The following is a 26,113-nucleotide window of genomic DNA, read 5'->3' on the forward strand; positions in this document are numbered from 1 at the left end:
TTGTAAAGCTCACAGGGGCACTGAAGTTCCTGTACACTTTGGCAATTGCCCCATGGCTAATTTGGCCAAGTTCCAATTCCTCAGGGAGAGACAAAAGGGTTGTTTCATTGCCACCTGCTATTAACTAAATGCTTAGGATTCAGTGTCCTAGGGGTGTCTAGGAGACATGGGAGTAGATTATTGTGGCAGCCTGTGGAACCTCCTTCCCTGAGGAATTTTGAGAACAGCAAAGAACCATCTGTCTGGGGTGGTTTTAAGTGCAGCCCTGCCTGAAGGCAGGTGCATGGATTAGATGACCTGTGAAGACTGTCATCCATCCCAAAGGCTTCAGTGGAAAGGATGCATTTGCTGAGTTTGAAAAGAGTCCAGGAGGAACACTGAAAGCTTCAGGGAGCATCTGGTCAAGAGCCTGAAGGTATTGAGCCCTTCTTGAAATTGGAGCCACTCAGTGTCACCCCATGCCCTGAATTCCAGAATGCCATCCTCTACATGTGAACCCAGCAATCACTTATTTCACCCTTGACAGTGGTTCAGACTGGAGTAGTTCAAATCTTTGTTGATTATAAATCAACAAAGAATTCTTTTTCAGAAGATAGCTCAACTGATCCATACCCACACATTAAAACATGCTGTTGAGCCTGTTCCCTTTGATTAAGCCAGACCTGCCTATATAATAAGTTCTACACTAACCCACTGACGTTGAGTTCTGTAATCTTGTTCCTCAGAGGTTGTTCTGTGTTTGTTTCAGGCAATTAAGTAGCTTGATTAATCCTTCAGAAGAGCTATCCTATTCATGTCAATAATAGCTTTATTCTAGTCGCAAAAGACAAAATACTCAAATGAATTAACCAAGTTAGGTCACCTTTATTATGATCCAGTTCCCATTGTGTATAATTTAATAATTTATCTTAAAGTTATGGAGAAAGGACAATTCCCCCAATATATTTTCACAATGATATGTCAGACATAAAGATTACAGTTACAAACCAACACTATGAAAATGTTTGTGTAACTAAACAGGTGTCAACGTGGCCAGGTAGCAAAGGTAGACATGGGAGAGGCCAATTGATTCATTGAACTATCCTAGCAGATTATGATTTAGTTAAGGCCTGCATAGAAGAGGTGGTTTGGATGAATAGAAACGGAGAGAGTGGATAATTAGGAGATGTAGACGGGACCAGCCACAAACCTCTTCTGAAAGTTTAAGCTAATTTAAAATTAAGAGTTGTGGCTTACCAAAAAAGTAGTGTTTTCGGAAAAAGATAGATTCTTAACTCAAACAATATATACAATAAAGATGGATTAAAGAAGGGCCACAAAAATGAATACAATTTGTAAAGTTGGATATACTAATTATACTGATTGAGTATCACATATTGCACACAAGTATTGATATCCAATGCCATACCCACATATATGTACAGTCAATTATGTTTTAATTAAAAAAATTAAAAATAAAAGAATTCACTGTTTAAAAACTAACAACCTAAAAAATAAATCTAGGGTGAAATGTAAATAGTGATCTGATCTAGTATTGATGAAAGATTTTCTTTAATCTTTATTCTTATAAAGCAATAAGGAACAAACAGAGAAGAAATTTTAATGGATTCGACAGCAAAACTTTTAAAATTTAAGCATCAGAGGTAAAATTAAGAGACAAATAAATTGGAATTATGTTTGCAATAAATATGATAAGCAAAGGGTTAATGTTCATATGGAAATTTTTATGCAAATACTAATATCCCAATAGGGAAAGACAAGGGATATAAATAATTCTTAAAGAGATAAATACAAATGGATAAAAAGGAAATTTTATTCACAATTCTATAAAATGAAAATTAAAACAGTTTTTCACCTATGAAAGTAGCAAAGATTTAGGAGAAGAAACTGCTTTCGTTTGCAGCTAGTCAGAGTATAAATTGACCCAACACTTTTAGAAAATTATTTAGTATTATTCTTTAAGAACTTTGAATGTTTTAAACCTCTCAGTTCAGACAGATGAATGGATGGAGGGATTGAGATAGATATATAGATAGATAGATATAAATAGATAGACATACAAAGATACATGTATCTACATATATATAACTATATATATCTCTCACTCTCTCTATATATATATATATATCTCCATCCTAAAGAAAAATAAATTTGAAAAAAATCTATTTATGAAAATGTTCACTGAAGTACAGTTTGTAATGATGAATAGAAAGTCTAAATGGTCAAAATTAGGGGATCTGTTGAAGAAGATTCAGATCCCAAATTATGAGATATTATTAAAACACTGTATTTGAAGAATTTAAGTGATTAGGGAAAAATGTTCTCCTTCATGGAAAACATAGTTTAAACTCATATATTCAGTATGATCAAACTTATATAAAACATATGTATTAGAAAGGCTATAAGAAGAGAGCACATTAAAATGTAAACATATTATCTCTCAGTAATCAGATTACGTGATTTTTATTTTCTACAAAAATTTTTTTAGTCTTCAAATTCTTGACAATGAACATGTGTTATTTTATAATTATAAAGGACTTAGAGAGAGAGAGAGAGAACTAGCTAGCAAAATAGGAATGTATGAAAGAGCAAAGAAGGAAAGTTATGAGTGTTTAGTGCAAAAATCCCTGGATTGAGAGTTGAGAGACCTGGATTCTAGTCCCGGCTCTGTTACTAAGAAACAGGAAGACTTGTTAAAGTTTTCTCATCTGGCTCAAAGATTCTGTGAGCCAGGATTCTGTGAGCCAGTGTTCCCGTGGACCTGCCAACCCAGGTAGACAGGTTAGCAGCCCAGATTAAATTACCCATGGATGAATTTCAGAACTCCTCCCCATGATCACCATTTTTTACTCTTCTGGAAGATAGCTAAGAAACTGTGAATACCATCTTCCCACTTGCCCTTGGCTATGAGATACAGGATGCAAATATTTAGCTGTGTTCTTTTTGGTCTTAAGCATTCTAGAATCAGACACCATTTCAGCACCAGACTAAGTTTTGGCTGACTTTGGCTATGGTTTGTTGCAGAATGTTCCAGTCGTGGACTTTTGAAATGTTTAGTAGTCTTAGGGAATGTGGTAATGTCCTCTAGGTAGGGGCCTGTGGGAAGCCTTAGTGTACCTTTTCCAACTCTGTGATTCAGATTCCGATTGTAATCATCATATCTAGGATGCCCTTAGTTGAAAAAAAAATAAATGTGTTACTTAAGTGGTCTACAATCTAGCCTTTTCTTTGACCTCTTTCTCAGCTCCATTCTGCCTTATTCTAGGATATATCTTATTCCACTCAATCTGCTGTCATCTGCTTTCTGTATTCAAGACGTGTATTGAAATATCTTGGGTGTTTTAACCTCCCCTTTCCCACATACGTTCTCTTTCTCTTTCTCTTTCTGTTCAACATACTTTTTGCTGTTATTTTTTATTATTTTGGGTACTTTTATGTTTTTCTTGCAATAGAGTCTTGGAATGGAATTGTGTTCAGTCTATCATCCTGAACCAGAAATCTGATCTGTCATTATTAGAAAATAGGATTTTATAGAAAATGAGTCCCTAGAAGTGTTATTTTTAAATGATGAGGAATATAGTACTGACCAAATTATTGGTCATAATGTGAATCCATAGATTTCTTGGCAATAACAATAACCATAAAAATAGTATTTATAGATGTGCTAAGTATTATCCAAAGCTCTTTATTTGTAAATTGTGTAATGCCCACAACAACTCTAATTTAGTAGATACTATTATATCCATGTTTTACAGGTGAGGTAACTTATGCACAAATAGATTAGGTGACTTGCCCAAGATCACACACCAGTAAATAACAGAGCCAGGTTTTAAAGGCAGAGAATATGGCTTCAGAAACCTTGACCCTAATTGCTCTTCTTTAAACACAGTAGTATAACCTAGAAGACTATATGAAGAATCTTATTGTACCCTGGTGGTGAATTTAAAGATCTTTAATTTACCATGGTGATACTTCTATTGTTGTAGTAGATCCACGTTTCCAAACGTAGTCACTTGGTAGAGTATGGGCTGCTTTTAACAACAAATGTAAATAGCCTCTTAGTTGCTATAGCCTAGCTTTCTGGTGTTCCCTAACTCTTACCTTTGGACATTTAATTGGATCCCTAGTTTTATATATATTTGACTTTTGTTGTGAAAGTTACATTCATTTTATTTCTTCATTTGACATCATCAAGAGATAATTCCTATAAACCAATTAGTGATGTACCTTTCAACTCTTGCTATGAGATCATTAGCTGGCATAAATACCAAGCTCCTTTCTTGCAAAGACTCACTGTCCTGATTTTTTTTTTTTTTTTTTGAATCCTCTCAAAACTGATGGCTTGCCGCTGTGTATACTGATTTGAAGTTTTTCTGATATCAGGCATTGGTTGAGACCCACATAAACAAACACGTAGTTTTCACTGTAAACATTCCTAGAGGTCTCGTAGGTGAGATTAGTAAACTGAGGGGGTTATAATATAAATCTAGACGTTCTTAAAAGTTGACTTCCTTCTGGGAAAATGGGCTTATAACTGAACATGGGAGTTAGTTACTTCACAAATACCCTTGACTAGCCAGCTCTGCATAGATATAATAGTGTTATCTGTGAGTCTCCTAAAGACCAGAATTTGCAATGGCTCTTTGAGTTGCAGTCATCCTATCTTTGTCTCCTGCTAAAGGCCAGAATTTGAAATAAGCTGGCTTGACAGTAACACAGTTTGGCTGCTCTACCACTTTATAATAATTTCTGAAAGTTACTTCTTAGGTCTTCTGAATCTCATATTTCTTGAATGTAAATGACCAAGAATTATCATTCATCAACCATCATTGTCTTGAGTTTGTTGATACTAAGGAATTATAAATGAAGTAAGCCAGGCACAGAAAGATAATTACCATATGACCTCACTCATTTGTGGAATCCAAAAGAAAAAAAGAAGAAGAAAAAGTTGATATTATAGGCAGAGTATAGAACAGTGGTTACCAGAGACTGGGGAAGGGAAATGGAGGAAGGAAAACAGGGAGAGATTGGCTAACAGGTACAAAATTACAATTAAATAGGAAGAATACGTTCTGCTGTTCTATTGCACAGTAGGATGACTCTGATTAACAATTAAATTTTGTACATTACATAATAGCTAGAGGAGAGGCTTTCGAATGTTTTTGCTACAAAGAAATGATAAATGAATAAGATGATTGATGCATTAACTACCCTAACCTGATTATTATACAAAATATATGTATCAAAATATGAATTTGTACCCTGTAAATATCTGTAATTACAATGTGTCAATTAAATTTTTTTAAAAAACCCAACACTTGGGGTCCCCCCCAAAAATAATTTGCCTTCTGCTTCTCAAACTGAGTGTCCACTGAAATCAGCAGTAATGTTATCTATTTACATCTGGGGCCAAAATGTATCCCCTTACGTACGACTTTGCAAGGCAAAGAGGAATCCAGGTTGTCAGTATGAGAACCAGTGTAGATATTAACACAGGCATCATCAAGTCAGTTACTCTGGTGCTCTAGTTTACTAAACATTGCTTTTGTAATAGGGCCCTTGTTGCCTAATGGGCTCTGAACTTTAATTTGCTCATAATAACACCAAAGAGTAAATGGATCTACCTGTAGACTTCAGAGTGTACTCTCTCTTACATTTTAGGACTGCAAAAAGCAATGTTTTATGCTCTGCTACATTCATATTTTCTCTTAGAGCATACCCATCCAAACTCAATATCCTACATCAATTTTAATAAAGAGAAATTACATTTAATTGTGTCTCTATCCTTTCACATTAATCCATTATGAATATTTTATTCTACAGCGTTAGAAAAATTGCATTCACTTATTAGTGAAGAACGTTCTTTTATAAGGAGTGCTTTATACTTTAGGACCTCATAACTTACTTTAAATATTTCAGGCACAATTAATGGTAAGAAATGAAAAATAAGCTTGAACTCATAGGGTAAGGGCCATTTAGAAGTCTTTTGTCTTCAGGTTGTGATCATATACTTAAACTTATTTGCGGTGCTCAGCAGGTTGTAAAATTCATATCTTTGTGGAATTATCCATGAGGGATGACTTCATCATAATGAAACACTTTTAAATTTGATTCTTGTGAGTTGCAAAATGATTGTCATCTTTCCCCCACCAGGAAAAATAAAGAGCGTGGGTTTTTTGTTTGTTTCTTTTGTTTAACAGAATGTAAAAATATTCTCTGCCAATCCATTGCCTGGTCTCAGTTTCCATGACCATGCTCAATTATTATTTTTAGCAAACAAATTTGAGGCAAAACATTAATTTGATAAAATATATACAAATGCCCTTCTGAAGGAGAAAATAAATTAAAAGGAATCACTGCGTCATCAATATCCACCTACCTCCACCCCCCTAAAAAATCAAAACACTAGTTTTTAATATCTTCAGAGAAGAAATGAGTAAAGGGAGCATGGCATTTTTTCAAACATATTATTTAAATTAACGTGAAATTTATGGGGGGTGGGGAATACACTAGAACCTTCTTCAATGCATTTGGCTCCACTGAGCTAATCAAAATGTACTTGAATGAAGGAATCCCAGTTGAGAGAGAGAGAGAGAGTGATTACATAATTTAATTTTAAAACTTTATGTTTTTGTCTACCTTTGTGCCAATACCCCACTGTCTTAATTACTGTAACTTCAGAGCAAATCTTGATATCAGATAGTGTAAGTCCTCCAACTTTGTTCTTCTTTTCCAAAATCGGTGGTACTATTCTGCATACCTTGCATTTCCATATACATTTTAGAATCTGCTTATCAATTTATACCAATAAAGCCCGCTAGAACTATGTTGCACCTCCAAATCAAATTGGGGAGAATTGACACCTTAACAATATTGTCTGCCAGTACATGAACATGGTATGTCTCTCCCTTTACTTAGATTCTCTTTAATTTTTCTTGGCAATGTTTTATACTGTTCATTGTTAAGGCCTTGCACATATTTTGGATCAAAGACTCAAATGGAAAAGCTAAAACTATAAAATTTCTACAAGAAAGCAAAATTCCTCTGACCTTGGGAGAGGCAAAGATTTTTTTTAAAGAATGTACAAAACAAGACAAAACAAAAATGCTAATTAGAAAAGAAAAAAATAATAAATTGGATTTCATAAAACTCTTATATTTTTCAAAAGACACCATAAAAAAATGAAATAGCAGGCCACATATGGGGAGAATATATGTGCAACGTATATGTATCTGATAGAGGTCTTGTGAATATAGAAAGAATTCTTACAACTCAATAAGACAAAGAATGCAATTTAAAAATAGGCAAAAGATTTGAACAGACACTTCTCTAAAGAAAATATAGAAATAACCAATAAGCAATAAAAAATGCTTGATATCTTTAGTTGTCAGAGAAACAAAATAAAACCCCATGATGAGGTACCTCTACACATTGATTGGAATGGCAAAGATTAAAAAGACTGACAATATTAACTACCAAATATTAACTAGAAGATGGAACAGCTAGAATTCTCGTACATTGGTGAGGGTGTAAAATGGTATACCACTTTGAAAAACAGTTTGGTAGTGTCTCAAAAAATTAAGCTCACATTCAACATATGACCCAGCAATTCTCCGTCTAGATATTGACTCAAGGGAAATGAAAACTTTTTTCCGCACAGAGGCTTGTACACAAAAGTTCATAGCAGCTTTATTTGTAATAGCCAAAAACTGGAAACAACCCAAATGTTCACCAACAGGTGAAAGGACAAATTGTGCTATATTTATACAATGGGATGTGAGTCATCAGTAATAAGGAAATGAACTACTAATATGTGCAACCACATGGAAAAACCTCACAAACATGAAGCTGAGAAACAGGAGCCAGAACCCTCTCCCCCCACAAAAAAAGAGTACCTATTGTATAACTCCATTTTTATAATATCCTAGAAAAGACAAAATGAATCTATACTGACAAAAAAAAAAATCATCAGTTTTCTCGGGGCACAGTTTTTTCAGGGCAGTGGAAAGTTCAAGAATTCGATCATGTTGGTAGTTTCAACAGCCTATAAATTAAAATTGATCAAACTATACATTTAATATGTGCTCATTTATTTCATGGAGATTATGCCTCCAAGAAGTTAAGAAATAAACATGAAAAAGTATATTTCACCAATTTTTTTTTTTAATACGTTCTGGGCATACTTGAGCGAGGGCTGTCAGCCTTGTGTTTGACATGAGTCATAGTGCATAATGTCCTAATGGATCCTCTAGGAGTTTCAGTTGGGGTTTCTTTAAAGGAGAACAAGAACTTAAAGACATTTGTGAAACAATGTGAGTGCAAAATGCTTTGAGATTTTTATGCGTTTTTTCCCCCTAATATTTTAAAGTTTGCTTATCCATATGTAATTGAATAATTTCCTTTTTTTCCCAAAGTGAAATGTCTTCATGGAACTTTTCCAAAGCATTCCACTTAGATTTTAAGAAGTTAAAGCATTTTCATTTTTTTTATTAATGTACATAATAATCAATTAAATACCATAATTACAATAACAAGTTCAAATATCATGAGCAGGTTTGGGATCAAATACAGCTGACCAGTAGCAGGGGAGCAGGAGTCGTGCACAAAGGCACACAGTTGATGGAACATTTGGGACAGAAATTGAGGCCATGTTCCACTTCACACTGTGGTAGGGTTGGGTGTGTCCACACAGAGGAAGTGGCCTCTTAGGCCTGTAAGGACAAAAGTGTGCAGACGTACTCGAGAGTAGAAGAGTAGCCAGGAACAGCAGGCAAGCCATGAGTTCCAGTCTGTGTGTGTTACCGATGACCTTGAGAGGTTAATCCACAGATTCAGTTGCTAAATGAAGGACACATTAAGTCTCAACTGTGTCTTTATGATCAGTCAACCAACCAATGAAATGTACCCACAGGAGTGATTTGTCGTGGAATTTCAAAGCTAGAAGTCCACTTCAAAGAAGCAGTGCGCTCCAACTCCTGAAGCTGGCACCTGCCTGCAGCATCCCAACCACTCTGTCGAATATCTCCAAGTATCAGAAAGTCCTTGGCTGTGTTGAAAAGGAAAAAATTCAGAAGAAAAGCAGAAACAAAACCAGTCACAAGATATGCAGTGCATGAATAAGCAATAAGAGACGAATTTTCCTAGCCTAATATACCCCCATTTTGGTTTCTTAATAATTGAAGCCCAGATTTTCCTTTGAAATCTGGTCTTGGTCAGTCCTTGGTTTACTGTGTATCTTCTCTCTCCTTAGAGTTTGATGACTTCTCAGGCTGCGAAGGGCATCTGCATACCAGTAAAAATTGGGCTATATCAAACTTGCTTTATCACATTTTCTCTCTCAAATACCTTCCGTCCTGGTGAGTTTAATAGGTTTTACTTGAAGCTGCCAAAGCTACACATAATTCTTCAAACAAATACACACATAATCTTCCATACATACACACACAAGCATGCAGTCACACACACTGGTACACAAAGGTATATACACACACACATATACAATGAGAGAAACATATATATATATATGCCTGCCCCCCGCCACCCAGTTTTACTGGAGGCTATAGAAAGTCTGAACCTTGTTAAACTCGTCTTTGTGAATGAATATAACAAAGTTACCCCAGAAGAGTGCGGAAACTTCTTCCTCACTTTTCTCTGTCTGCACATCCAATCTGTCCCTTATCCTTGTGTACTTTAAAACAAAATTTGAATCTGTTCTTCTTCCCCTAACCACACTGCCAACTTCCGATACCTTCTTTTGCTGCCAGGTGTAATAGAACACATTGTTCAGCACAATGCAAAGGTGCAAATTTTGGCTCTCTGTTCATCATGTGATCTCGAACAAGTTATTTAACTTTTCTGAGCCTCCTTGTCTTAATCTGCAGATTGAGGAGAATAGGTAGGCATAGAAGGCCAAAAAGCATTAATTGGTCTGCTTCCCTCAAATATTACAGTAGCCTACTCACTTCTTCCAACCTCCTTTCTCCCCTTCAATTGTTACTCCATATTACAACTTGAGAGGTTACTAAAACATGTATACAGTCATGTCATTTTTTTTTTTTTTTTTTTTTTCTTCAAGCTTATATCCTCTTGTCTACAGAGTAAATTTTGTATTTCTTCATTTCACATAGGAAACTATCTTTACCTGCCTTGGGTGCATGGCTCCAGCCCTATGATCCTCCCCTTACTTTCTGCCCTCTAGGTTCTGAATGTGCCACACGATTTCACTCCTTTCTTTCTTTTTGCCTTTCCCTTTGCTTGGAATGCTTTTCTTCTCCCTGCTTCTCTAAGTAAAATGTTCTACTTATCCTTAACAGCCTGATCCTCTGACTCCCTTCTAAAGTTTTATCTGATCAGCATCCCTCCCGCAACTTGAGCCCACTTCTGGAAAGAATTAATTACTTTCTTATGTGACTCTCGTGGTATTTTCATACGGTCTTCAACAGCCTTCATTACATCATGGTGTAATTATATATGTCCATGTGTTCTAGGGAATGCAAGTGGCAGGTCTCACTCATCTTTCTATTCCTAGCTTGACACACAGTGCCTGATGCACGGCGAGCACTCGATATCTGTTTAATTCGAATGTTTATGCTCAGCATTATCTATCACAAGTCTTAAAGATTGGTAGGTAGGTGCTCGATAAATATCAAATTGCATTAATTATCTTCAAGCTCACAAGAAATTGCATGCGCTATTCCTCTATTCATTTGTGAATTCTTGGCAATCCCATATTAAAAGTTGCATTTCAAATGTGGGTCTGTGAAGGCAGCAAGCACATCTGCCTTACTGCTCTGTCCCTGTGTCGGCATGTAGGTAGGTATGTGCTCAATAAACGTTTGTGAAAGCAGAACTTTAGTGTGTCATCTGCCTTGTCAGGAGTCTTCTGACTAGGAATGGATTTAAAACTAATCTCTAATACCTTCTTCAAACTTTTTAGGTCAGTAAATTTCTTATACATACTTTTCCAAGTTGGTAAATTCCTCAGAAATCATTCTGAGGAAGCTGATGGTACAAAGGGGAAACTGATGCGGGGCACTAGGCACTCCCCACTTCCCTTCATTCTTTCTACTCCCCCCCAGTAGTGCAGGATCCTCAAAATCCTTAAAGCGTTGTTTTGTTTGTTTGTTTGTTTGTTTGTTTTGAGCACACAGCAAAAGTCTCTAATTGTGGTCCACACTTCAATAGACAAAAGACAGATCTGAGGCCCATGGTGACTAAACAACCTGTCCAGGGTTCCACACCTGTATGTGGCATGTCTCTGACTCTTACTCCAGTGCTCTTTCAACTACGCTTCCTGCTCCAATTTTGCTACACCCCATGGATAGCATCTTAAACATTTAAATTTTTTTCTTTAACAAAGATCTTCCCTTTTCTTTAATATACACCATCACTCCCAGTTAGACCACCTGCAACAAGCTAAATTATTCCTCAGTGTTTACACCTTTCAAATATTTATAGACCGTAATCACGGCACTCCTTAGTCATCCTTCAGCCTCATTTTATGTACATATATAGCTCCTTTAATCTTTCTGTACAAGTCAGTCTCTTCAGTCCCTTAGTCATTTCTACCATTCTCTCTCCAGTGCCTAGAAGAGAACAGGTTGAGTATATTCCAGATGGAAAAAAATAACCCTGACATGTTGTAACAGGGGGGAGAAAAAAATACTGAGTAGATGAAAGGAACAATCCACAGGTTAATTAGTAGTATGGCCACAAATATGTGCATGGTTTTGTTTCAGAAATAAAGCAAGCTGTATTTGTTGTAACTATCTCTTCTTTGAACTTAACAGAATGCTGATAATGCCAAGCTGTGTTTACAGTCCAGATTTTTGCTAAAGACCTTCAACTTTGCCCTCCCCTTGTGTGGTATCTCTTGCCCAAGACAGAACTTCAAATAAAAGCACACAGCAGGAGCTGATGCAAGAACCCATTACTGAGCTTATCTGTTTTTATGCAGTTTCTGTGGATTTACATGGTTTCTGTGGGCTCCCTATAAGCCTCAGTAAGGGAGAGCCCTGACTTACTTACTAGTTATTAGGCACTTGGGTATTAATCATCTTGTAAAAATTAAACATGTTTACTGGATATGATAATCTAAAAATGGAAATTACATTAGTACAAGAGGAATTGCCCAGAAATACTCTACTGATATAAATAGGACATGCCTGTTTGCCTGGTTTTCTCATTTCTTTTATTTCATAGCTTTTATAGTGTTTCAACAAATCTGGGGTCTTGAAGGGCTTCCCGGAAATCACCATTTTGTACATTCTCTTTACTCTCGGTCAGCCTTAATTTAAATTCAGTTCATGTGTTCATCTTATAAAATTTATCTTAGAATGAAAAACTGAAGACTGGGAAGGTCCTTAGAGAAACCACTTGATTCAGTGTATTAATTTTATAGAAGGGAGGTGCACAGAGAGGATTTGGCTTCTTAGGCAGTGTTCCATTTTTTCAAACTCTCACATGGTCCAGAAAGTGTCCCTTCAGTCCCAGCAATCCTTTCTGTAGAACTTTCTGTGCCTTTCTTCTGATGCTGTCTCTGATCTCACAGGGCTATAAGCTCTTACAAGGTAGAAATGTGATTTCTTGCTGTGTTCTTATTATAAAGCATTGACCTGCAGCTCAGAAATTATGAGAGCCAGAGGAGTTTATTAGCATGGAATTTAAACTTTTCTACTTTAAAACCCAGTGATTCTGCTAATCTGGAGGTGGCAAAGGAGGGTGACTATTTTCTTTCTCACACAAAGCAAGATTGTGAAGGGACTTATTCTCTGAATGAAAGGAGAATGGAGAAAAGTAGGAACCTTCTCATGTTTTATTCAGATGTTAACAAAGAAATCTGAGAAGTGTGTTTCCTTAAAATTGACACCATTTTTATCCCAAACATTCTGGTAAGTGATAGCAGACGACTGTGCAAGCTTCTGTAGTGAGAGAGGAATTTTTTCCAGGCACACAGTCCCTGTGGGAAGTATTACCTAAAAGTAATGCACTAATCACTTTCAATCTTGCATATTTTCACATACTGTGTGCATACATATGTGTATTAATAACTGTTCCCTAGACATCAGTTCAGCACTCAGAGAGCTCAGTGGTGCTATGCAAGTGTGGGAGATGGAATCAGATGGAGACTGCAGTATAGCAATGAGGGTTTTACAGAGAAGCAAGAATGGAGATGGCCTGAGGTCATAAGACTCTATGCCTGTGTGTTTTCCTCTGCGCTCTGATGTAACATCACGTGTCAAGTATTCATGGCATCCATCCTGAGAATATAAACAGCATTGCCAGTATACGTAAGGCACTTAGATCCTAAAAATCTGTCTATTCACATCAGTCCTGCATTCCACCTTGTGGATTTTACATAGAAATTCTTTAGAATGTGGTGTCTAGATATAAGGTCCATATGTATAAGTACTTCTGCTCTGTTATGCATGTGATTTATATCAATATTTTTAACAAAAGTATGATACAACTAAGATCAAAACCCAATTCTTCTAGCCACAAATTTACCACTTATTCCACTTGAATAATCTGTATTCTCTAAAAAAAAATGAAGCAAAAACTGGAAACCTTCTATATAGCACCAGTGTATAAAACCAGTGTATATATACCAGAAATGGTTGAACAGGAACCAGAGCCTGGTCTTCTTTGGCCCTGTTGTGCCTCTGCAGAACCCACTACCCCGCATCCTGTTGACGTTCCTTTGATTTTCAGAACACACAAATGTAAAAATCCAGAACACCAGGTTATGTCAGAGAGAAATGAAATCATTGTACTGGTTCATATGGTAACGGAATTAACCTCATTCCAAAATCACGTAGCAGCCATCCTGGTAGACTTTGCTGTGTTCCACACAACATTCCCATTTACAATGAGATTTCACCATTATGTGGAGGGAGAAATTCCTCATGCTCAGGCAACAGCGCCTGCTAGTGGGAAGAAACTAATATTTGAGGTAGCACACCTGGGAGATAGTTTTGCACAGCTTGAAAGAGCACTATGCTGAGAGCCTAGGGGCCTGGATTCAGGTCTCATCTGCTACCAGCTTGCTGTGGGATCCTAATCAAGGCACTGCCTCTCTCTTAGGCTTTGTTTTTGCATCTCTAAATGAAGATGATGGACGGGTTGTTTTCTGAATTTTCTCTACATTCCTCTTAACAAATGTGTCATGAGTGTTTTGGAACCAAATGAAGAAGCAAGAGCCCAAGTAAGACTAAGTGGCTTCCCAATGAAGTAGTGTCAAGGGACAATATTGCCCATCTCTGAGTCTCGTGCCATGTGTTCAGGTAATAAAGGCCAGCTCAAAGCTCACCAGACAGCTTGAATAGCAACTCTGCCACCTACTTCTCAAGTCATAAGAATTAAATGTAATCTTATATATAATTGTTATATATAACATTCATTTGGTAGAAGGTTTCCAGTTTTGCATTGTTATTTATTTTTTTAGTCATAAAGTTATCCCTATGTTAACTTATCTGTTTAAAGAGGATAATCATCTTATTTAGCTTTTAGTTATTGTAAGATTCAAATGAGAATATGGAAATTATGATGTTCTATGTGAACTTGCAAGATTACTCTCAGTCTTCATAAATCAGAAATTTAAAAGAAGTAGTGTTAGTCATAACTTTCATTTTCCTCTTTTTGATATGTATTCTAAACTTGCATCACCCATTGGAGGCAGGTACGGTAAAATAGAAATCTTTCAGTAATCACACATTGTCATAGTCCATCTCGGGTTGTTATAACAAACTACCTGAGACTTAGTAATTTATAAAGAAGAAAAATTTATTTTTTCACAATTTTGGAGGCTGGCAAGTCCAAGATCAAGGCAGCAGCAGGTTTAGTGGTTTGGTGAGGAGCACTCTCTGCCTCCAGGATGGTGCTTTGTTGCTGCCCCCTCACGTGGCAGAAGGCGGGAGGGCAAACCAGCAGAACCCTGCACAGAGCCTCTTCTTCAGGCCTTAATCCCATTCATGAGGGCGAAGCTCTCATGGCCTAATCACTTCTTGAAAGCCCCACCTCTTAATACTATCACACTGATCACACCTGAATTTTGGAGGGGACTCATTCAAACTATGGAACCCATCTTGTCTAAGATGGAAAGGGTCATATGATCATTGGAGAAAATTGCAAGTGAAATACGGATTTCCTTGCATAAACGTTTAAACATGCATGTACGTGTATCTTTTGTTTTACGGAAGATCTTTTCAGTGTTAACACTCTTATCTGCCTGCTAAACGTTTAAACATGCATCTATGTGTATCTTTTGTTATACAGAAGATCTTTTCAGTGTTAACACTCTTATCTGCCTGCTTTCTCCTTTTGTGAAATAGGAAGGTAAGAGAGATATTTGAGAAAACTCTAATTCTATAAGCCATTAAACCCTTTTAAGTTTCAGTATTTCATTGTTGAAATCAGGATGCTCATAACCCTTGCTTTGCTGCCTCCCAAGATCATTGGAGGATCCAAATGCACTGATGAATGAGGAAGTACTTTTAATGTTATGGAGCACTATATAAATATGAAGGGTGCCTGTTAGCATCAGAGGGAGGAATCATGCTGTTGCGGGTCACAGCGATACAATAGATTTAGAGACACCCTTTGGGTCGCCTTGGTGTTAAGTTTGCCCTCAACCAGAATAAATTTAATGATTTTCTAGCCACAGTGGAGCTGAGGGAAATGCAAATTCCCATGAGAGATACCATGGTGCAGATTCAAATCATAAGTCAAAAATAACTGTCGCGACAGCAGTTATAACTATACTAGTAAATATTGATTTTTCTGTTCACAGATCGATTATGGAAAGAATTTTAAATATGCAAGAATACATTGAATATTAAGAGTGGGAATATGAAAATGTCCATGTGTAGAAATTAACTTGAAGAGAAATCTTGCTTTGGCCAAAAGTTATGTTCCTGTCAAGGATGTTCTTAGATTTGTATAAGCTCCCTGCCAGGCCAGATGTTTTTGAGAAATTTGGATTTCTAAAAAGTAATAGGCTAGTTTAGAGGACTGGTTAAATGGGTAGGCTCTAAAGCCAGACTGCCTGCACCCCAGTTCTGGCTTCAATCTTTAACTCTGTGGCCGTGGGCAGGGCACTGAATCCTGATTTTAACAATGAAATACTGAAACTTAAAAGTGCTAAATGGCTTATAGAATTAGAGTTCAATGTGTGATATAACACTATCTAAACTTACGTCAGACCCACAGAGATCAGGCACCACCTTTTCTTCAACGGTGGTAGAGATAATGACAGGGCCTGTACCGTAGGGTCATCAGGAGAATTCCATGAGCAATACATTTAAATACTTAAAACGACACTTGGCACTTAATAGGTGCTGAATAATTATTGACTGTTACCATCCCTCTGGGGCCCCCACATTTCTGTAAGATCGGGATTGAATTTCTAGCACTAAATTCTATTAGTAAAATATTGATAAATTGTACATAACTGCATCAGATATGCAGCTGCATCTATTTCCACGTGTTGACTATTGACTATCATCTTTAGAGGGTGGTCGAGAACATCTTTCTGGTTTTAATTGTGATGGGCTCTTCATTTTGAGGTTGTCTTATACCCCCTGTAGATGAAGGAAGAAAGAAGTAGGGCTCGTGTGAGGCACTTTACAGATGTTACCTTCATGGAAATTCATGGCCAGGTGGTTAAGGCAGTTACCATCATCTCCTTTTTCAGAAGACTTAGGAAAAGTTACCGTAGTACAAGGCACAGAATAGAGACTCAGTAAGTGCATTTGTTGAGGGGTTGATAGAAATGCAGGGTGTATGACTCAGCTAAGACCTCCTGTCTTGTGAGCGAATCTGTTCAGCTGCATGTTTTAGAGACAAGGAACTTCAGGCTCAGAAAATTTAGGGAACCTGTCTAGGCTGCCTGTCCCTAGTAAGTAACAAAGGTAGGACTCATAATTTTGATATTCTTTACATGATATCATATATAATTTTGTTTTAACAGTACCATGTATTCTATCCAAAACTGCAAAACAGTGTTGGTTTTTGTTTTGTTTGCTGTTAGTGGTGGTTGTGGTATTTTTGTTTTGTTTATTATTTTTGCTGCTTTTCCTGAGAATGAAAGTTTTTGTGAGAAAGTTATTGTCATGTCTACTGTGCATATTGCTAATTTAGTGAAGATGGGGACCAGGGTAGATGGTGCCCAACTCACTGCCCCTATCAGCAGTTTCCTAGAATGTAGATCCTTGGGGCTCTTGGCACTAGCTATTATTGCCTTCTAGGACTCCAGGACAAACTACTCTTTGTGTTCCTCATATGCACACAGTCCTTGTTATAGCAGTGGTTCTCAAATCCACTGCATTAGAATCACTTTGGGAACCTCTAAAACTCATTATTTCAAGGCCCTAGTTCAGATCAAAGAAATAAGTCTCTGGAGGTAGAGTGCAAACCTCAGTATTTTTCTAAAAGCTTTCCTGATGGGAAGCCAGAGTTTGAGTCAACACGCAAGATCTGCTATGAGAGACCCTCATCTTCCCCGCCTATGGCAGATCACAGTGTTCACTAAGATCTCCTGAGACTGGGGGGTTGGAGAAGTGATGCTGTACTGGCCCTTCTTCTTTCTCTGGGGGTGGCAATGGGCCCCACTCCTAAGCCATGCTGGTAACGTCACCATTAGGATTGAATAATAAAATTTATTCATGGAAAAACACATGCTGATTAAGAAAACAGGTTTTAGAACTTAGACCTGGTTCCAACCTCAGCCCCAGTGCATTCTCCCTTTGAGACCTTGGCCAGGTGACTTAACCTCAGGTTTCTTATTATAAAATAAGAATAACAGGTTAGGGTTGATAGGACTAAATGAGAGAGTGTATGTGAATTGCTTAGCAGAGTCCCTGGCACAGAGAAAAACACACAATAATTTTCTATTTTTTCTCTTTCACAATGCATATATTTAAATCAGTGTAACATGCTTGCTTTGCAGCCCTAGGTGGGACTCCCCCTTGCAATTTACCTCCTCAACCAGAAGGCCTAACTTAAGCAAATACGTATCTACAAACGAATCGCGCCATAGTTCACAATAACTTCCCTCTCTCAGATGGTTACTCAGCCTTCTCTTCATCTCACCTGCTTTTTTGTTCAGGCCTTTGTCCACCCATTCCTGAACTTCTCTCCCTGACAACTTTGGGGTTTGGGTTTGTATATGTGTGGAGTTATTTGCTTCTTTTACCTTAGCTTAATTTCCTTTGGAGGGCCAAAGTGTTTCTTAATTTGTCTGTCTCTGAAAGTGTCTTAAGTCTACCACTGGCCCTACTGCTAAAGCAGTCATTGCTCCTTTTCTGTTTTGTGTGTCTGTGTGGATATGTGTGTGTGTGTAGAGGAAAGAGAAAGAGAAAGAGGGACAGCATCTGCAGCCTTCTCTCCCCTGCCATTCATGTACCCATTGAATCTGCAAATATCTCTGTGAGGACTGTCTAAAGCAATAATGTAGTGAAGTAGTATAATTCAGTTATATATACACAAGCAGAGTGACAGAATTGGATGTGTTCTACAGTCCAGCTTTTAAGATATAATAAGGACTCCAATAATCACAGATCTAAGTGACACTAACCATAGGACGCTGGGTATTACCACATTATTTAAAGACAGAGTCCAAGAAAATAGTAAGAACAGTTTTATGTACAAAGGGTCTTCAAAAATTTCATGGAAAGATTCATGTTATCTTTTAATTCCATTTTTAAGTACCCTCATATGTTGTAATATGTGATATCTCACTTTAAATGGTTTTCAACTAGATGGGTAGAAAGGCATTGAAAACTTTTCAAACTAAGACATAAATAGAACATTAGGGAGATTACTCGTGTTGGTAAAAAACAACATATATTATGACACAGAATTTTCTTTTTTTCAGCCAACTCATGGTTGAACAGTCTGTCCCTGAACTGTTTTGCATGCAGATGAAACCTGTTTAGGCAATACTTGTCAACTTTTATTTTGACAAGCAGTACAGAAATAGGTATCCCTTCAAACAGTGGTTCAACTTGGCTGAACATTAGAATCACCTGAAGAGCTTTCAAAAATTTCACTCCTGTAACATCTTGCCCCAGACCAACGAAATCAGAATTTCTGGAGCTGGGACCCAGGGATCAGTATTTTTTAAAGTTCCCCAAATGAGTGCAATGTTCAGGCAAGGTTGACAATCACCGTCCTAGAACGTAAACAGTTTAAGAAACAGTTTATCTGTTATTACATGCCTTAATGCTACAGGTTCCTGTGAAATTAAGGCTTTGGTGATAGAAAATCCCATCATCATAGAACCTTCAGTGAGTGTCATATGGGCCTATCACATAAAGGATGCAAACTTGTTCTGTTATCTTTTTTACCTTTAATGGAAGATGATTTCTGAATTAGCTGAATGGAGGCTGTGCTTTAAGCAGACACCTCCAGTGGCCATGTGTAGGATAAATTGGAGCAAGCTTTGTTTCTAGGAATGCTTTACTATCATTTCACTACCCTTATATAATATTGATTTAACTTTTAGAACAAGACTTTTAAAAAAATATATTCAAGAAGATGCTTAATGAGGAAACTGATATGTCATACAATTGGCATATAGAGTTTCAAGTCATTACAATATTTAAAGATACAGTATTAATTTGCTTGTGCCTAAAATTTCTATTGTAAGTAGCAAGGAGGACATGAAGATAAATGTGACCTAGCTTGATGTCTCCATAAATTTACTACTTTACTTTTGATTCTGAATAATGTACAAGTTTGGGAGTATGTCATCCCCAATCACCATGGCACCAACTCTCAAAATGGCTATGGTCATTTTTGGTCCCACCTTAAAAACAAGCAGTAATTGCAAAAGAGGGTCTGTGGCCTTTTGTATTAATCATGTAGTGATCATGGGGAAAACATTTTTAAGTGAAAATTTATTTTCGCACTATAAGGGAAATAAATTCACGTTACTAAAAGAGAAAATAAATATGAAAAGACGAATACCACTACTCTCTCTGCCTTGTTCAACCTCCTGGTATGCCAGAATGCCACCATCTACCATGCCAACCTAAAAATGACTTGTTCAAATTCTGCCTAACCTTTGGACTTAGCTCAGTTATTAAAGCCTCCATACAACCTTTCCATTTGCAAGAGGAAGTAATTCAGAGATATCAGAACAATTAGGAAGCCATTGCAATAGCCCATGGAAGGTAGGAAACCTGATTTAGGAAGTAGGCATGTGGTGGAAGGTGAGCATTTTAGAGACATCACTGAGTTCTCTATAGATGGGAGAGAACACGTAAGGGGTAAGAATTAATGGCTGGCTCCCCAGTCGATATAAAGCAATAGATATAACGAGCATTTATATATAAACTAGTCGTGCATGCGTGTGTAGTTCAGGAGTCTTAATTCACTGACTAAATTCTCTGCGAGCTGTCTGGTCCTCTGTCATTGGATCTTTTGAGTTACTGTGCTAAGCATTACCAACAAGCTCCTCACAACAGCCTGGGTCTGAGCTCCAGCTTCTTACTGGCCCCTCATCAACTGTGTTTTCTTCATGCTTTGATGCCTTGAAATTCATACCATTCCCCTGGCTTTTCTTGTTTAAAGGAGCTGAGATACTTGTATAAAAGATGGGCATTAAGATTGTAGTGTGCTTTTAATAATGTGTAGTGTAAGTCCCTCTAGAGGCAAGGATACACTATGCTTGAGTAACTTTCTTTCCATTCTGAATGCCTCCCTAAAAGGCATAGTTTGTAAATTTTTGTTAATGTGAAAAGGGAACATTTGGGCACCTTTTCTGTCCTGCTGATGTGTAAGGCTATTTTTATTTTTTCTTCTTCACTCTTTTTCTGTGCTTGTGATTTTAAAGGTGCCAGACTGACTGCCCTCGAGGCTGGTGTCCCCGATTTATCCCAAGAATAGGAAAACTACGGGAGGCAGCAGAACTGGTCATGTCTGGGTCCAGCATATTAGCCTGACCCACTCTGGAAATATATTACCCAAAACATAAAAGAGAAGATTGGTCCTTATGAATATAGTTCATCTGCTTTCATAGCTGAGAAGACAAAACCTTACTGTGCCATCACCTAGCCACTGCAATGCTTTTGGATCCAATAAGAGACAGCCACTCATTCCCTCTGGACAAACTAGAATGTTCTTCTCTCTTCCACCTCCACCTATCAAAATTCTCTCCTTTAAGGTAGGCTCAGATGCTCATCCTCCACAAAACCTTTCCTGAGCCCCCTCAGATCTGATTTTCCTTCCACCTTTTCATAGCACTCTTCTTCTGCGACACATTGCACATTATGTTATGTGACTGTTGGATGTATGCAGTCTTGGAATAAAGGCACTAATGTCATTTAATCTGTTTCTGTATATCACACAGAAGCAGAATACAGGCCTGGGCAGAGATAGATACTTGGGGTGTCTATTGAATAGACAGAAAATTTAAAAGCTCATCTTTTCAGCCTAGCCTTTAGGGCTCTGCTCTGATCTTTCCATCTAAATCAATGATCGAAGTTCACTTCCTGATCATCTTGGGTAGCTATCAACCTCTTTATAAGCATGTAGGCTCAAGCTCTTGGATTCCACTTGGGGCACCCATGGTCTGGATCAGAATTGCTACCATTAGCTGCCTAGTAGACCATGAACAATAGTTTGTAACATTTGGCCAGAAACTTTTTTTTTTTTTTGCCATGTGTGGTCCACAGTTCCCTGGTAGTTCCTAATATCCTATTAAGTGATCTTGTTTGACATGTAGAAAAGGAAAGAGTAATATGGGAAAATAATTGTGTTGATCTGCATTTAACAAATTTGAAATGTAAAATTGTAATTTTCACAGGAATCCAATATGCTGTTAATAATCATATGGATTGGTGATCCATTTGCCTCTAATCTCCAATATGCTTTCTATAATGAAATGTCGTCAAAGGTTTCATGAAGCTCCCAGAATTCTAGCATAATTTTCAAATATAGCACAGTTTTTATTTGTTTGTTTGTTTGTTTGTTTGTTTTTTGCCCAGAATAATCACAAAAATAGTGCCATATGAAATAATTTTGTTACTATAAGTAGGGAAAGTCTAAAATGTTAAAGGCATCTTTCATCTTATAATAAAGACAGGTACAAGTTAACTCTTGGATAAAAGTTTGTAAAAACAACCCACAAAGTTTATTAGAAATATTATACAAAATTTTTTAGCAAATGTCAAGAATATGGTATCAAGTCTTCCTAATAATATCAACTGTAGTGGAGACAACTCAGTTTCCAAGAATTTAACTCTTTTCTAGCACTTCATATTTTCTATTCCTTAGAAAGAAATTAATTATGTATTGTTTGGACAATACATGTATGTACAAGGTAGCGTGTTCCTCCCTAAAGCATCAGAAGACTTCCCAAGTAGCTGAGTCACACCTCTTGTTATTAGATCTCACCCTGCATTTGAAATCCTAGTATTTTCAAGGAAACTTTGCAGGATCTCTGGACTTGCCAGTGCTCTTCCATATTTAAAAGATACATTCAAATACTGTAACCAAATATAAAGAAATACTTTCCAGGGCCAAATGCAATCAGAGAGAATCAGAAATATATTTTTAAATTCATTTCTCCCAAGTTGAAACATTTAGCCCTCTCATTTTTGAGTGTGAAATGGTTGTCAATCCAATGTGATGGAGTGCTGAAAGCAGTCTTCAGTGAGAAATCTCTCCATAATGTTCCACAGTGTCAGATCTGTGTGAATCCTGGTGCACAGAACTAGGAAGAGGCGATATAGCAAAATAGTTAAGAGCATAGATGCTGAAGCTGTTTGGACTTGAAGTTAGTTAGCATTTTCGTGACTCAGTTTCCTCATCTGTAAAACAGGAGTAATAACAGTACCTACACATGGGTCGTTGTGGATATGAAATGAGTTAATATATTTAAAGCCCAAAGAAAAATGCTTGACATATGTGAGGTTATAGGTTTGCTATAACTTACCTGTCAAAGCCCACAGACTTTCTGACATTCCTAGTGTCCTGTAATTATGTGATAGGATTTCTTAACTTAGTAGAAACAAAGAATAAGAAGGGAAACTAGATGTGGACCTGACCTCTGGCTCAAGATTCCCATGATGGAGCCAGATAGAGATACAGATTGCAACCAGCATCAGTGTCTCTCACGGACATAAATATTTTTCTTAAATTATATTTTACTGTTGTTATTTACAGCTCAATGTGAATTTCTAAAACCCAAACCTGATGTTCATATGTGAGCCAGATGTCACGTTAATCAGTTTAAGAATGCTGGAGATAGGTATGCAGAACGCCGCACAGGCATTGACAACCAGGGCCATGAGGGACTCAATACCCTACATTATGTGGAACCATTGCAGGATTTAGGGATGATCAAACTAAGAACAAACTTGGAAGCAATGCTAACTGAATTGTGATATCTTAAAGGGTGTCAAGTCCAAGAGATGAAGTTTGTATCATGAGGCCCCAGAAGACAGAACTAGCACTATTGGGTAGCAGAGTCAGGAAGTATTCTGGCTCAATATGAGAAAAAATCTTTCTAGCGGTCAGAGCAGTTTGGAGATAAAAGGGACTACCTTGTGATCTGCCTGTCACTGAGGGCTGGCTGCAGCAGTTTTACAACCAGAGCTTTTGTGAAAGGAATTAAAGTTTGAGTTTGGACCCATTCCCTCACATTCTAACTGGGTGCGTTGAATCTCCAAGGAGAAAGACTGTTTTATAGACTATGCCTTCCATGCCAAGCATCCTGAGTCATGTTCCTCTTACACCTGCATGTGAGATTAGAGGCAAGCACTGGGCTTAATGTCAGAGACCTGGGTTCTACTCTGTTCATTTCTGTGGGACCTTAGGCTGCGACAGTCAGTCTCCTCAACTGACTCCTGTAGAATCACCATCACGCCAGCCTTATGGACAGTGGTGGCTGGTGGTCTTGCTGGTGGTAGTGGAGGCAGTAGTGGTGGTTCTGTGGCTGCTGCTGACATTATACATCTGCTCTCTCCCCCACACTCCTTGGTTTATTCTTTACAATCAATCCCTTTTTTCTTTTAGGCCGCTGTGCTCGCTGCGGGGAAAACGTAGTTGGAGAAGGTACGGGATGCACTGCCATGGATCAGGTGTTCCATGTGGATTGTTTTACCTGCATCATCTGCAACAAGAAGCTACGAGGGCAGCCCTTCTATGCCGTGGAAAAGAAAGCATACTGCGAGCCCTGCTACATTGTAAGTTCTAGATTTGTTTTTAGGTGCTTTGCAAAGATGTCTTCTTTGGCTGAATGCCAATCATTCCACACAGAATGTAGCCATCAGATTTCAAAATGTGTGTGTGTATAAATTGGCATATTGTAACTTTTTTCACGTAATTGACATATCATAATTTTTCCCCCATTTATGTGAGATCGGAAGTGTGCATTGGGGTGGGCTTACCATTCAGTTAGTAGTCTGTTGGGGAGATCATCAGCCTGTGGCTTTCAAACATGTATGTACAAGCTAGTGTGTTCCTCCCTAAAGCATCAGAAGACTTCCCAAGCAGCTGAGTCACACCTCTTGTTATTAGATCTCACCCTGCATTTGAAATCCTGGTATTTTCAAGGAAACTTTGCAGGATCTCTGGACTTGTCAGCACTCTTCCAAACTCCTGGGCCCTTTGAATCACCTCTTATCTACCCAGAATGTTTCTTACCCCCTTATCCAGCAGGTTTGCAATGATGCAAACAAAGAAACCCTTTATTATAGAACACCTTAAAGAGAAATGAGTAGTAATGCTGACTGAGCTAATAATTGTTTTCTTTTTTTAAAGAACACAACAACTATATTTTAACAACATAGCCGAGTGACTAAAAAGTACCCCTAGTCACATTATCTTAGCTTTTTTTCAAGGCTGCTTAATGTACACATTAATCTGGGTTCTGGTAGAACAATTTGATGAATGAACACAAATTTTTTTTTTAATATAAAGTAAATTTCTTTGCTCTCCTTCTACATGATTTTAATCTCTGTTGAACACATCAGTGGAAAAAGTAGTACTGTTTTACAAACCTTAAAAGAATCATGGTTTTCCCTGCAGTGCCCAGGCATTTCAACATAAGAGAAGCCTTGAGTGCAAGATATTGGAAGCCATACGTGGCTTTGCAGATACCCAAGGTTCAAGCATACTGAAGAAGTGTCTGGCCTGATTGATATTTTCTTATAACCTGAAAGCTCTAACTCATTGTAACGCTGGGGTCTGTAGCACAAGTAGGAAAGTTCCTCAAGATTACAACTTTGTAGGATTAAATATTCTTCTGCATCTCTTAGGTTCAGTTCATTTCGTTTTCCTCTCAAAGGCAACTTAAACACATGTAGCATCATTATAGAGCTATACAATGTCAGAGCTGGAAAAAAGAGTCTTTTTTTTTTGTCTGGTAAGGGGATCGCAACCCTTGGTGTGGTGTCGCCCGCACCGCGCTCAGCCAGTGAGCGCACTGGCCATTCCCATATAGATCCGAACCCGCGGCGCGAGCGCCGCTGCGCTCCCAAGCACTGCACTCTCCCGAGTGCGCCACAGGGCCAGCCGGGAAAAAAGAATCTTAACATCATTTACCTGACTCCTCTCTTTAGAGGTGAAAATACAGAGACATAGGAGGAAGAAAGTGATTTCTTACATTCTGTCATTAGTGTCAGAGCCAGGTCTATCTATATTCAGTTATTCACACTCCTAGTCTCATATTCTTTGCAGATGTTGCATGGTTTTAGTTTGTCCAAAACATAAAGACAAATACAGGAAGGAGCAATTATGTACAAGGGAAAGCCTCATGAACAAAAGCCTACCTCTAGAACATAAGAATATTTTACATATCACCCTTTGAAGCCTTTATTGAAAAGAGAAAGGCATTACATAATTCCCTACCTTTTTAAACAGACTGTATAGACTGTTATTCACAAGGACTGAGGACCACCGCTATTAAATTATTTATTGTCGTGAGCTGTGTGTCTGTGATGTCAGCAGAGCCTGTAGAGGCACCGAAGGCTGTTTGTCCTTACACTGAGTAACGACAGACTGCAGTGTTTTTATAGCTCTCGTGTCTACTTTTTCATCCCTTTTTTGACTACACTGTTGATTCTTGCTACTTTAATGATGCTCCTGTGAAGCTTTCTTCAGTTATGCT

General features: G+C 37.7%; 1 protein-coding gene across 10 annotated transcripts in view; it reads left to right on the forward strand.

Annotated features, from left to right (window-relative positions):
• Positions 1-26,113, forward strand: part of LPP (LIM domain containing preferred translocation partner in lipoma) — a 670,167-nt gene that overhangs the window by 535,967 nt on the left and 108,087 nt on the right. For all 10 annotated transcript variants that reach the window (XM_063111732.1, XM_063111742.1, XM_063111717.1 and 7 more), the window contains one exon: positions 24,019-24,188. In XM_063111732.1, coding sequence (XP_062967802.1) covers positions 24,019-24,188 — 170 coding nt within the window. The remainder of the gene's footprint in view (positions 1-24,018; positions 24,189-26,113) is intronic.

The sequence above is a fragment of the Cynocephalus volans genome, chromosome 1, assembly GCF_027409185.1.
Source record: "Cynocephalus volans isolate mCynVol1 chromosome 1, mCynVol1.pri, whole genome shotgun sequence".
Classification (NCBI taxonomy): domain Eukaryota; kingdom Metazoa; phylum Chordata; class Mammalia; order Dermoptera; family Cynocephalidae; genus Cynocephalus; species Cynocephalus volans.